The 14,660-nt window shown below is 40.3% G+C and overlaps 1 protein-coding gene across 1 annotated transcript; it reads left to right on the top strand.

Annotated features, from left to right (window-relative positions):
* Nucleotides 1–3,454: 3,454 nt before the first annotated feature.
* On the top strand, nucleotides 3,455–4,530 carry LOC133819363 (uncharacterized). The gene has a single exon (XM_062252621.1). It carries the CDS (start codon nucleotides 3,828–3,830, stop codon nucleotides 4,407–4,409), a length of 582 nt encoding a protein of 193 aa, XP_062108605.1. The 5' UTR covers nucleotides 3,455–3,827; the 3' UTR covers nucleotides 4,410–4,530.
* Nucleotides 4,531–14,660: the final 10,130 nt, after the last annotated feature.

Below are 14,660 nucleotides of genomic sequence, written 5' to 3'. Positions count from 1 at the left end.
ATAGAGCACATTGGGACACACTCCATTATAGCGGATCCGCTCACAAAAGGATTACCACCCAAGGTATTTCATGAGCACATTGCTCATATGGGTGTGGTATTGTTTGAGGATATCATGATTTGGTGGGAGTTTGTATTTTATTTGCTTTATGTTTATTTCAGACATTTATGTATTTGGTTATTTTCTGATCAGAAATTAAGTTTTTCAGTTCATTCACTCTGTTTTTTGTTATTCTGACCTCAGTAAAGTTTAAGGAGGACCAGTTGGAAATAGGCATGTTTGGTTCACATTGCATGTAATTTCCATGCTACGCATTCATGATTGATCTATGTCATTTGACTATATTTGTATATGTGACCATTGATGGGTTTAGTCATGATTAATATGACAAATACCGCTTTGATCCTATATGGATATGGTTGATGGACGAGATTGTTAAAGAATACCTTTATATGATAGCAAATTTTGAGCTCATAAGGTTGTACATTTATAAGGAAACATATGTTGCCCAAGTGGAAGATTGTTGGATTAAAATCCTATTTTATGGGCACATATGTATAATGTATAATGCTATTATAAAGTGTGATATAAAATTAAATGACCAATTATGTTATAAATATCATAGGGTATTAAAGTGTCATGGATTTAATATGTAGAAATAGGAAAGTGAATTTTTAATTTTATAATGGGCAAAATTGGAAATCACTAATTATAAATTAGGGTTGTAGTCCCCTATATATATGTATCATTCTATTCTGTCTGTCATCCCATTAACAGAAAAGAAAAGAGAAACTATTATCTCATAGAGATACATATTATATACGAAGATCTAAACCCTCTATGCAATCTCCAACAATGGCCTCAGGTTAGTGCTTCCGCTCTTGTGTTAGTCTTCTTCTTTAATTTAGCAAAGGATCTATAGAATTATGATTTAGGATTTCTCATATATGCATTTATAATAACATAATTTTGGATTATGTGTTGGAGATTATTGTTTATTCATGTTATTTGAGTGTATTAAAAATTCTAACAATATTCTCACGGTACTACACGGATAGTGGCTTTTCCACAATCTTTGGGAATTGTCTGGACACGTATTGTCCTCTGTAACTATTCTAGATTATTCCTATAACATGTATAAATATGTAATATCCTTTACTGTAGCATCGAAGGAGTAAAAACAAAAATACAAGTTTTACAAAAAAAATTCTTTGATATATTTTCTCTTTTCGACTTCGCAGGACCCATGGTTCGATTTTGTCCTTTAGTGAAACGTGCGTTTCAATATCCCTTCTGCAACTCAACATCTTTTGCTAATTCATTAGACGTTTCTTTCACAGTATACATTCATACATTTAACTTATATTGTTTCAGTAAACACATATAAAAGAAAAATAATAATTACGTGGGCAAAATGCTCTCACATAAGATAATAATTTAACTACAAAAGGGATTCAAGAAAAAAAACAAGAACCAATTAAGATTAACATTATTTGAAGAAAGATTAACAGTTCGAACATCATTTATCCAACCTCAAAGTAACCCCAAAAAAGCCTCATCATTAAAATTTAATAATTAGTTATTTTATATCATATTAATTTTGTTTTTTACCTAGTCTTCAGCTTTAACCTGCCAAACGTTGGTTGAAATTAAAAAAATAAAATAAAATACCAACCATGTATATATATAAATGTAATAATAATTAGTCAGAGGAGTTAACCTGTGGCTTTCATGCTTTAATTAGTTCTATCGTAATGATCATTACACGCTACAATTTCTTATAAGAATATTAAAGTTAAAGGCACTTTCTTCGTCTGTTCCAAACATTTATAATTGTGTTATGTTTACACTTTTATGCTCATATATATATATATAGAAGAGTAAGTTTCCATCCAAAGTGAAATAAAAATAATTAATCAAGACTTTTCCTAAGTATATGTAATATAATATATCAAGAGCTTAGTTAATCATCACAAAATAATTAAATATTAAATACCCTTATCATCATTATAAATTTATAAGATTGTTCTCTTCCTATGCTGCCAATTCAAACATTGAATATGACGTGTAATATTTCTTTTTTAATTTTTAGAGTGGTGTTGTATTTCGAAAACACTATATATGAAATAAAAATTCTAATGCTATTGTTTTTTTCTACAAGTTTTTCATGTTATCTTTATATAATTTTCAAGATAAATAAATGTATATATATACAAGTAATGTTTGTGTAGTTTTATTTATATAATTTATTAATTATATTTATTAAATTTGTATCATTATCATATAAATATTTTAAATAAATAAATAATATTATATATAAAAAAATTGCATAAACATATCATTAATGAAAAATTAAACCAAAACACTGTTTATGATTTTTTTTAAATATATATGTATAATATAATAAACTTTTTAAACTTAAATGATAATTTTTTTAAAAAAAAATTAAGATTATACATTATATATTATTATTATAATAATACTTTATAATATTTAAAATTATATTGATATAAGTATTAAATATCTAGTTTTGTATTAAATATTATTATAATAATAATATTTTATAACATTTAAATTTATATTAGTATAGTTATTAAATATCTAATCTTGTTTGATAACTTTTTTTAATAAAAATTAAGATGATGTATTATATATTATTATAATAATATTTAAATTTATACTGATATAAGTATTAAATATTATTATAATAATATTTTATAATATTTGAATTCATATTAATATAATTAATAAAAAAAATAGGATTATATATTATTATCATAATAATATTTTATAACATTTAAATTTATATTAATATAGTTATTAAATATCTAATTTTGTTTTATATATATTTATAATAAGGATATTTTATAATATTTAAATTTATATTGATATAATTGATAAATATCTATTTTTAAGTTATTTTTAAAGTTATATTCTGTTAAATATTTAAAATATTCCATTAAAGTTAACAAAACAAACGGTTAAAACTAAAAATTTCTTTAACTATACACTTATTATATAAAAGAGATTTCTAGTTTTTACTTTTATATCTTCTTATATATATATATATATTTTTTTTTTTTTTTTGTCTGCCATATATTATACATATTTTGTATTTTTATTTTTTTTAAGGATATGTAAGAAAAGATGAAAAAATAAATAAGGTAATGCATAATTTTTTTTTAAAAAAATGTTTGATTTAATTTTTTATTAATCATAGATAGAGTGTCTCTATAAAACGTTGAAGTGCAAATATAATTAACACTATTTTTTAATATTCGTTTTTATATATGAAGAACATCTTCCAGAATGTTTACATAAAACAGCATGCTTATTGTTTACAATATCAAATATTAGTAAACCATTACGTTACGTACTACTTACATATTAAATAAAATAACTATTATACTACATAGTTATAACTAGTTATAGTTGAACGGTTCATGACCTTTTTTCCTTTTTCTTAAAATTAGTAACCTGAAAACTTGGTAGACGAATCAACAACCGTACGATCAAGAAGTTCAATTATCATATATATATGTTTATTCAAGTACGTAGTATAGTAGCCATAGTAGAATTGTAACTAAAGAGAGCTAGTCAAAACGGTGAGACCAAATCCACCTCCAAACTCAACGACCCCAAAAACGAGACACATGAAAATTAGTTAAACTCACCAAAGATGGAGCGGTTTAACAAATCCTACTTCTGCCTGTTTAATCATATTTTTCACTACTAACATATATATATAGGTATATATATATATACACATACGGTCTTATAAGATTTTCTTCTTCTTATATTATATAGGTTTTGTTAAGAAAAATTTGATGGGAAATTCTATGTCACAAAAGCCACCATGTCATGGGAAAGTTATTCTATGGGATGGTTCGGTTCACGACTTCGAAAAACCCATCACGGCGGCGGAGCTCATGTTGGAACACCCTCAACATGCGGTGGTCGAGTTCCAATCCGCCGTCACTGGAAAACGTCCGGCGGCGTTACCGGCGGACAAGAAGCTCGAGACCAAGAAAATATACATGATGGTTCCGATCAAGCGAGGGAAGACGGCGGCTCTTTCTTCCGACGAAATCCACCGAGTTCTTCTCGTTGCCAACTCGGTTCTGAGAACTCGTTATTCGGTGAAGTTTTTGCCTCTGTTTGCGAGGAGTTGCCCGGTGGATTATGGCGCATCGCTTGGGGTTTTGGTGCCGAAGAAGGAGAAGAAGATCGAAATCGGTGAAGAGAAGACGAAGTATGTTCCGTTGGAAAGTTTTGTTCTGCCGGAGAGTTCGGAGGAGACGCCGGAATATTTGAGCAGGCAGTTCTCCGGCAGGGGTTGGAAACCTAGTTTGGACACCATTGTGGAAAAGGTAACGGTCGAAAAGAAGATGAATCATTGGTTGTTTTAGATTTTATGTATTCATAATAATATAATTTGAATTACTAAGAATGTAAAATACAAATATAGAGTAATTGGTGAAATTAGAACTTTTTAATGCTAGTTTGCAAAGTTATATTCTTTTGAAATAATATTTTGCAAAACAAGAAGAAGTTATTTTTATAAAGAATTAAAAAAATATACACTAAACTTTCCATACATATATACCCAATATAAGGGGAGGTAGAACATGGAAACTAAGCATATTTTTTATTAAGTTGATATGACAGCTGAAATTAAAATACATGTTAATGTTATAATTTTAGTATTAATTAGCCAAACAATGCTTATTGCAATATAAAATCTACGACAAAAAACGTGTATATCTATTGAGCTATCATATACCTATGTATATTGTGCTATATAAATATGTGTTGGAGCTCATATTAAGGAAATGTATTAGGTATAATTGACATGCATGCTTACCTTGTTTTTCTAAGGAAAAAGAATAGTTCCCCAAATTAGAATCTACGCGTGCGATTTTAATTTCTTGGATTGTGAGATATTTGGTTATGGTTGACAAACACTCTGTATATAGTGTTAGAAACAGAGGTTTAAATGGCTGAGGGTAGAGAGTCAGAGTCTCAGAGATTCTATATTAATGTAGAAAAGAAAAAATTAAAAAATATATTTATAATTATAATATTATCAATAATGAAAAATGCATAGTTGGGGTCGACAATCGACTGAGGAAATTTCATACTCCTCATATTGATCAGCTAGAATATAATCCATTTTATGACACTTGTTGATTAATTGTTGTGGTTGACCATATACTATAAATATATATATGATGTCAGATGGTGGTAATTAAAATAATGTATCAATCCCAATGGTGATAAAATTATAGAGCTACATAGAGGAATTCTACTAATTAAAATGTAAAAAACAAAGAGTAGCTTGGTCCTCTGTTCCTTGCAATTATTTATAATTATATATAAATTAATTAAAACAGAAAAGGAGATCTAGTCAGAGTATATAATAGTGTAAAACAAATTATTTATTTAATTAAGAAGGATCAGAAGAAGTGATTTGATTCTAGTTTACAATATTATCTTATAAGTGATAAGAACCAAATAATTGAGAGAGAAAATCCTTTGGGGTTAAGAGCCAAACAGTTATCCTTAATTATCGTGATCTTATGAAGCCAAAGGGGCATTTCATGATTTTTGTTTTTTTGTTTTTTTATTTACACCCTCATCTGTATCTCTTTATAAATTTATAGGTGGATATATATATATAAAAAAAATTAACTATTGTATATTTTTGTGGGAAATTATAATGCAACATTTACACCAGTTCGGTTGACCAAATTGAGAACCACAATTAATAATTACCACTGTATAATTATGTTTTCTGTCTCTATCTATTAACCACTTATTAATTTGCTTTTGATTTTGATAAGGGTCCCCTTTCCCAAGGAGAATTTGGTCCATTAACCAATTCAAATCCATCCAGTTATTATAATCATGATATTCTACTTTCTATTGGTCATTAACCTCATTATATTATTCCCTTAATTAATTACCATCACTCTCTCGAAAAAGTCGTTGCAAGTTGCATCAAAATAGAAAGAGAGTTTCAAACAACCGTAGCTAAAGTGCTAATTATTGAACTACCTTCACATTTTTAATGCACCGGTAAAATAATTAAATTATTATAATATGAGTGTACTATTGGTTTTAAAGAACTAATTCGAGTTCGACCACATCACAACCTTGAGTAATATTAAGGATATTCACAAATTACATATAACAAATCAGTTTCCAGGCAAAAAAAAAATTACAGTGTATCATTAATCTTAAACTTTTATTATCTTAAGATAAAATTTCATAATTTAAATTATACTAGATAAAAGCAGTCGTGCATGTTTGCTTAATTTTAAAATTTTAAATATTATCTATATTAATTTTAATAAAAATAAGTTCATTGTTTTGTTTAATATATATTGTTGACGCGGTTCTTCGCCAACAGGTAATTAAGAGAAGAAGAGAAAGAGATTAGTACTGAAAGTAGAACCGTCACAGATATGAAATCTTAGAGAATGAACTAGGTGACTCCAGACACGTTTTTTAAGTGGTTCAAAAGTTAAAATCCTTCTACTCCACTAGTCAATATTATTCATATATTCTGGGTATTTGGTTTACAAAGTATATGGCTCTTCAGAGACTATTTTTTCCAACCCCTATCAACTCCCAGGGTCCCCATATTTATAGGAGAAGGCACCTGGAAGTTGGTAGGGAGGTCATCCCGTGACCTTACCATTTGTCATATCAACTCTGTGACAATTATGATTAATTCCTAAACCTGACACATAAGTGTGGTCTAATCAGTGTGTAAGGAGATAATGGGACGCACGGCCCAACACAGCCGTGGGTGTCTGAATGCGCACGTTCCTGCTGCGTGTCCGAGAAGTCAGGGGAATATCGGACACGTGATGTCAGATATATGCACGTTTATCTTGCGTGTATTGACTTTACAAAGGGTCAGAGATCCATGGCCAGCTCGTACCACGAGCTTCTTCCCTGAACCGACCTTCAGCCTTCAGGTCTTCTGATGCCTTCCTCCAGTCTTGGGGGCCCTTGGCGAGCCTTTGAGGATCCCTCGAGCTAAGAAGGTACGATCTGGAAACAGGATCTCCGGCCTGGGGGAGTCCTCCGACTAAACCATGATTAGTCCGAGACTCGACCTGCTAATAAGCCCGGGGGAAAACCAGGGCGTACACCTGCCCCCCAAGGCCCTGCTCGTGGTATATGACGTCATATATAGGAGACCATAGTAGGGGCTTTTAGACTTCCCCACAACCCTTCACATTCCATTCTTTGTGCAGGCATCTGATACGTGGAACGTCGTGGGTGGTGACGGTACGTTTTACAAGAACCGCATTTAATGGCCTAGCCTATTGTCCAGCCGTCGTTTCATATTTCGAGTGGAAGGCCTCGGATCCCTCACTAGGGCCATCCAAGAGCCTTCTTCACGTGATCCTTCCCTTATATAAAAAGGGAGTGGCCACCCTACGCACGGGCCACCCCTTCATTCCAAAATTTCCCAAATCTCTCTCCTTCTTCCTTCTCTGACTTTCAGAAGAACGAAACCCTCGACTCTACTGCCACCATTTTCCTTGTTCAAGAAGCTTAGGCGCACGAGTTTCTCCAAATCTTTGGAAGCTACTGTACCGACGAGGCTCCTACCAACGCAACACTCTCGTTTACCATCCAGCCATATACTGTAAGTTTTCTGACCCTGTTCATTTTGAAAACATGCCACTGTAGCTTAGGTAAAAAAATTTACTGTAGCCACATGCAAGGGTTTTCTGGGTTGCGTGGGTAGGAGGGCGACAACCCCTTTTAGGCTAGGGCACACTTGTTGTAGGAAATCGCCTTAGAGTATGGGTTTCAAGATGCTTCTTTAGGAACAATTTCTGGTTAGGATCTTTAGGAACTTTGGGTGCAAAACCGGGTAGCTTAGGAGATACGCCTCAAAAGCGGTTTTGCAACATTCTGCCTGTTGAAACTTCCCCCCCAAGGCAAATTTTTACTCTGAATCCCCTGACACGCGAATTCCGAGTAATCTGGGATCTGTTGGGAGCATACGCGCGTGTTCATTGAACCGCGTGGTTCCACTCTCCACGGGCTGGGCTTACCTCAGCTCTTGTAAATAATAATTACTTCGTCCTTCTGCTTGGGTCGCCTTTTCTAAAGTGTTTTCTTTTGTTCGATAGGCGACCAGATGGCTCCAAAAAGGAATCTGCCTCAGAAGAACGTGGGAAGCTCGGTCTCCCAGCAAGAGAAAGGAAAGGCAGTGATGTCAAGCTCACCGATCCCCCACTTCGGGCCGGCCGTGGAGAAGCAGGTTGAGGTGGCCCCCGACGCATTCTTTGAGGCGGAGAGAATCGTCTCAAAGCTAACCGACCAGGCGAAGATCAACAAACTCTTCCTCACCCACAACATTCCACTGGGGAGAGCCTCCGTGATTGCCCGACCTGCTGCGGAAGGCGAGCGGAGCTGCACGCCACTCGACGAATCGTTCGCGGCCTGGAGCGGCGAACACTTCAAGGCAGGGGCCTTCCTTCCCCTGGATCAGTACTTCGCTGACTTCCTGAATTATGTGGGGTTGGCCCCATTTCAGCTCCCCCCCAACTCCTACCGTCTGCTGGCGGGCTTGAGGTATTTATTCAAGAAGCAGGAGTGGGAGGTCCCCACTCCTGCGGATATTCTATATTTCTTCTGCCTCAAAGCCAGCCCGGACCAGCGGGGGCGAGGTGACGGGTTCTACTACTTAACCCGTTTTCCTAATACAGCGGCGGTCATCGAGCTTCCAAGCCATCCAAATGACTTCAAGGACCAGTTCTTCATGTCAACTGGGTTTCGGAATTGCGAGCACCATTATTTTAATCGCCCTCGTAAGTGATCCCTGACCTTAGCTCGCCTTTTGAGTGTTTTTTTATTTTTTTTATTTTAGCTCCTCCCGTATTCCACCCTGACTCCAGCCAATCTTGCAGCCATCTACACAAGGACCGAAAAGTCTGCGACCCTCGGCGGTCAGTATGACACATTGGCGGGCCTGCCCCCCAGCGAAAAGGACTACCGCGTGCTCGTGACGGACGAGTCGATGGTGTTCTGCAAATTGATCTTCCCAAACCAGGCTCTAAACCTGAAGAGGCCTCGGGGGCCGCCCCCAGCCCGCGACAACAGGCCTATCACCATGGAGGAGGTCGCGGCCGAGGAAGACGAGGAGGACGAGGTGGCTGAAGTTCCGCTCGTGAGGAATAGAAAGAGGACCTTGGAGGTCGCTCAAGGGATGGACGAGGAGAGGATCCAAACCGGAGCAGCCGCGGGTCCTTCTGGGCAAGGTAACCCTTATTTGTTTAAGAATGTAGATAGGGCCACCGCAGACCCCCGGCTGGTTAGATTCAATCCTAGGCAGATCGTCCAGCGTCACGGGAGGGACCCGGACCTGAATACACTCCTGCTCCATTGTGTTGACCGGCTCGGGCTGGATCACCAAGAGAGCCGGCCTAGGGGTACCGTAGTAGTAGATAACACCCTAGCTTTTAGGTCGATCCTTTTTTAGGAGTATGGGACCAACTTACGCACATGGCCATCACTTCAGAGGGGTGACTATGCCCCGGGATTTAGACAGTATGTAGAAGAATCTAGCCCCGAGTCAGAACCGGACCTAGAACCTGCGCCAGTTCGTGAGATAATTGTCCTAGGCTCTTCCAGCTCGGGGGGTAGGGCTCCCTTAATATTCGTATACTTTTTGCTTTTAACTTCTGCATGATTGCTAACTTGTAATAACCATGTTTTTGTTTTTGGCAGAAGAGATGTCTCAGCCCGGGGGTAATCTGCGGGGTGTAGTCTTCGGCGGGAATCCCCCAGCAGGGCCAAGGTTGAAAAGGCTCCGAGAGTCTAAGAGCGCGGCCGGGGCCTCCACCAAATCCCCGGCTAAGGAGAAGGAAAAAACCCCGCCATCCCAGGTCGGGGGGGCAATCCTTCCTGCTGCCGGAGCAGGACACATGCCCCCGCCGCCCCAGCGATCTCCATTAGCCACCCAGGACGTGGTACTGGAGGTCGGGACTCCGGGCATGGCAGCCCCGGACGTACGCATCCCGGTCGACCCCCAGGATCTGAAAAAGATCCCAGAAGCATTCCGGGGGACGGTGTATGAGTTGGCGAGCTATGCCGTCGGCCGCTTCTACAAGCTCAAAGAGAGGGATCTCCGGGCTATTGAAACAAGGAGCCCGGTCCGAGTCATAGAGTCTTCGATGGACATGACCGTAACGGTAATCTGCCCCACTTCTTTTAAAGCTTTAACACTTACACAATGCCTTGTTTTTCCACTTAGCCAACTTATCCTTCCTTTCTTGCAGGGCATTGCTGCCGTACATCGAGGTATCGCTAGGACCAAGGCTCAGCTCGAGGAGATGGAGGCTGAGCGCCAGGTCGCCCTTCAGGAGGCTCAGGCGGCGAAAGATGTGCTGGCGGCTTCGAAGGCCGAGCTAGAGAGGAGCCGCTCAAAGAACCAAGAACTTGAAACCTCCCTTGCCACTTCGCGAACAGATCTCGGGGCAGCGAAGACCGAGGCCCAGGCCGCCCTGGAGGCCGCCTTGGAAGCCGAGCGGGCCATCTCGAAGCAGTCCATGCAGGACCTATTCTATCACTGCTGGGCCCATAACCAGGATGCTGACTTCTCTTTTATGCCGCCGGACCTCTGGGCTATTTTGCTGCCGAAGCTCCATGCCCGCCTAAACAGAGAGGTACCGCCCTCGGAGACCGAGGAAGCCTCTGGCGCGGCGGAGCAGGGCGAGACCGCGACCTCCAAAGGACCAGCAGATGGGGCTTAGGGTACTTCTTATGCATTTTTAATTATTTTATTTTGTCTTTGTAACCTTTTCATGAGGTGTTTTCACCTCGAGACGATTTACTTGGCAATCTTAACTTATATATATATATATTTTTATATAAGCTTAGTTCATGCTAACCGTTATTTATATCCCGAGCTCTTTAAGAAAGAGCCACGACCAATAAACTTAAGTTAACTTCCAAGTTTTATGACCCGGTTAAAACCGGGAACTTATTTTGAAAACTTAGTTCGTGCAAACTTTTATCCATATCCCGAGCTCTTTAAGAAGAACCACAATCAATAAATTTAAGTTAACTTCTAAGTTTTATGACCCGGTTAAAACCAGGAACTTATTTTGAAAACTTAGTTCGTGCTAACTTTTATCCATATCCCGAGCTCTTTAAGAAGAACCACGATCAATAAATTTAAGTTAACTTCTAAGTTTTATGACCCGGTTAAAACCAGGAACTTATTTTGAAAACTTAGTTCGTGCTAACTTTTATCCATATCCCGAGCTCTTTAAAAAGAACCACGATCAATAAATTTAAGTTAACTTCTAAGTTTTATGACCCGGTTAAAACCAAGAACTTATTTTGAAAACTTAGTTCGTGTTAACTTTTATCCATAGATAGGAGTCAACATCTAAGTCGTTAAGGAGACCTGGTTATATCCAGGTACCATATGCCCCCCAAGTAACTGGGAAAGGGTCTTTCGTGGTTACTTTAAAATCACACTTGCAAATTAAAAGAAACACTTGATTTTTATTTATACATAGAAAGTGGCCTTCCAGGCCTTACAAGTCGATCATTGATAGTATTTCTTTAAGTGGATGGCATTCCAAGTCCGCAGGATCGCTCCTCCATCAAGTCGAGCTAACTTATAAGTTCCCTCCTTGATGACTTCGATGACCTGGTATGGTCCTTCCCAGTTTGGTCCCAAAACCCCATCTTTGGGATCTTTTCCGGCCAGGAAAACTCTCCTTAGGACCAAATCTCCAACTCTAAAGGCACGTTTTTTGACCTTAGTGTTGAAGTAGCGAGTGATCTTTTGCTGATAATGGGCGAGCTGGAGTTGCGAATCCTCCCGCCTTTCATCAACTAGGTCTAGGGAATGGCATAGGAGTTTGTGGTTCCGATCTTGGTCGTAGGACTGGACTCTATGCGACAGAACTTTAACCTCCACGGGGAGGACTGCTTCACTCCCAAAGGTTAAGGAGAAAGGAGTGTGACCCGTGGGAGTCCGATGCGAGGTCCAGTATGCCCACAGGACCTGGGGGAGTTGTTCTGGCCAGACCCCCTTTGCCTCATCTAGCCTCTTCTTGAGGCTTGCCTTTAGAGTTTTGTTCACAGCCTCGACCTGGCCGTTCGCCTGGGGATAGGCCACGGACGAGAAGCTTTTCACAATTCCGTGCCTTTCACAAAATTCGGTGAACAGATCGCTGTCAAATTGAGTGCCGTTGTCGAAGACGATCTTCTTAGGTAGGCCAAATCGACAGATGATGCTTTTCACCACAAAGTCGAGTACTTTCTTCGATGTTATTGTCGCCAACGGCTCTGCTTCGGCCCACTTGGTGAAGTAGTCAATGGCTACCACGGCGTAACGGACCCCGCCCTTTCCGGTGGACAGGGGGCCCACTAGATCTATTCCCCAAACGACAAATGGCCACGGAGCCGAGATCATTTTTAGCTCGACTGGAGGAGCTCGGGCAACCACAGCGAATCGCTGACACTTGTCGCACCTTTTCACATACGAGATCGAGTCTTTGGACAGAGTCGGCCAATAATAGCCTTACCTGAGAACCTTTAAGGCCAGGATTTGCCCCCCAGTGTGGTCTCCGCAGAATCCTTCGTGAACTTCCTGCAGGATGGCCTTCGCTTCACTCGGAAGAACGCAGCGGAGGAGAGGTAGGGAGTGCCCACGTCGGTATAACACTCCTTCGACTAGCGTGTATCTAGGAGCTTGATAAAGGACTCGTCGTGCATCGTTACGTTCTTCGGGTAACCTGCCCTCGACGAGATACTCCAGAATGGGAGTCATCCAGGTCGGCCTAATATCAATCATCTCGATCTCCGCCCGATCTCCTTCTATACTTGGTTTTTCCAAGAATTCTACTGGCACCAACCCCAGGGTTTCTGCCTCTCCCGAGGTGGCAAGTTTTGCGAGAGCATCTGCGTTGGCGTTCTGCTCCCGAGGTATCTGTTCGATCGACCCTCGCCCAAATGCAGACAGCTCGGTTTTTACTTTTGCCAAATAGGCGGCCATCTTGGGTCCCCGCGCCTGATATTCTCCCAGAACCTGGTTCACCACGAGCTGGGAGTCGCTGAAGCACTGGACGGAGCTCGCCTTTAGCTCACTAGCTACCTTCAACCCAGCCAACAAAGCCTCGTACTCTGCCTCGTTGTTAGACGCCTTGAATCTGAACCTTAGCGCCGAGTGGAATCTATGTCCCTCGGGGGATATCAGGATGATTCCGGCCCCGGAGCCGTTCTCGTTAGATGAACCATCAACGAAGATCTTCCACGGCGAATGTGGGGAGGCAACCTGAGGCAAGCCTTCTGATGGATTGTCCTGGAATCCCGTGCATTCCGCCACGAAGTCGGCCAAGGCCTGACTTTTTATGGCAGTTCGTGGAGTATAGAAAATCTCGAACTGACTGAGTTCGACCGCCCATTTTAACAGACGTCCGGATGCTTCAGGCTTTTGCAAAACCTTCCTTAAAGGCTGATCGGTCATGACGTGTACAGAGTGGGACTGGAAGTACGGCCTGAGCTTTCGCGAGGCCGTGATTAGGCAGAACGCCAGTTTTTCCATCATTGGGTATCTTGATTCTGCTCCGAGGAGTCTCTTGCTGATGTAGTAGACTGGCTTTTGAACTTGGTCCTCTTCTCGTACTAGCACGGCGCTAGCTGCGTCCTCAGTGACGGCCATGTAGAGGAAAAGAGGTTCTCCCGCCTTGGGCTTAGATAGCACAGGCGGTTCAGCCAGATGCGCCTTCAGGTCGAGGAATGCGCTTTCGCATTCTACTGTCCACTCAAACTTCTTGTTTCCCCGGAGCAGGTTGTAGAAGGGCAAACACTTGTCGGTTGATTTGGAAATGAACCGGTTGAGCGCTGCCACCCTTCCTGTGAGGCCTTGGACATCCTTTCGCGACCTAGGGGAAGGAAGCTCGAGCAGTGACCTGATCTTGTCGGGGTTTGCCTCGATTCCTCGGGTATTAACTATGAAACCCAGGAATTTCCCCGATGCCACACCGAAGGTGCACTTCTGAGGATTAAGCCTCATGCCATACTCTCGCAGTATGTTAAAACACTCTTCTAGGTCGGAAACGTGGTTGTTGGCAGTCTTTGACTTGACCAGCATGTCATCGACGTACACTTCCATGTTTTTTCCGATCTGGTCTTTGAACATTCTGTTTACAAGCCTTTGGTAGGTAGCTCCGCATTCTTCAGGCCAAATGGCATGACCTTATAGCAATAGACGTTAGTCGGGGTCATGAAGCTGGTATGTTCCTGGTCTGCCGGATTCATCGCGATCTGATTGTAGCCTGAGTACGCGTCCATGAAGGACATGAGCTCGTGCCCGGCCGTGGCATCCACCAGCTGATTGATCCTTGGCAATGGAAAGCAATCCTTGGGGCAGGCTTTATTCAGGTCGGAGAAGTCAATACAGGTCCGCCACTTCCCGTTGGGCTTTGGAACCAGCACGGGATTAGCGACCCAAATTGGAAATTTGGCTTCACGGATAAAGCCACACTTTTTGAGCCGGGCCACTTCTTCTTCAAGGGCTTCGGCTCGGGTCGTTCCTAAACGCCTCTGCTTTTGGGATTTGGCAGGAACACTCTTATCTAGGTGGAGTGTGTGCATGATGGCACTCGGGC

Source organism: Humulus lupulus, chromosome 1, assembly GCF_963169125.1.
Source record: "Humulus lupulus chromosome 1, drHumLupu1.1, whole genome shotgun sequence".
In the NCBI taxonomy this organism is placed as follows: Eukaryota; Viridiplantae; Streptophyta; class Magnoliopsida; order Rosales; family Cannabaceae; genus Humulus; species Humulus lupulus.
This window is presented reverse-complemented; position numbering and strand designations above follow the sequence as displayed.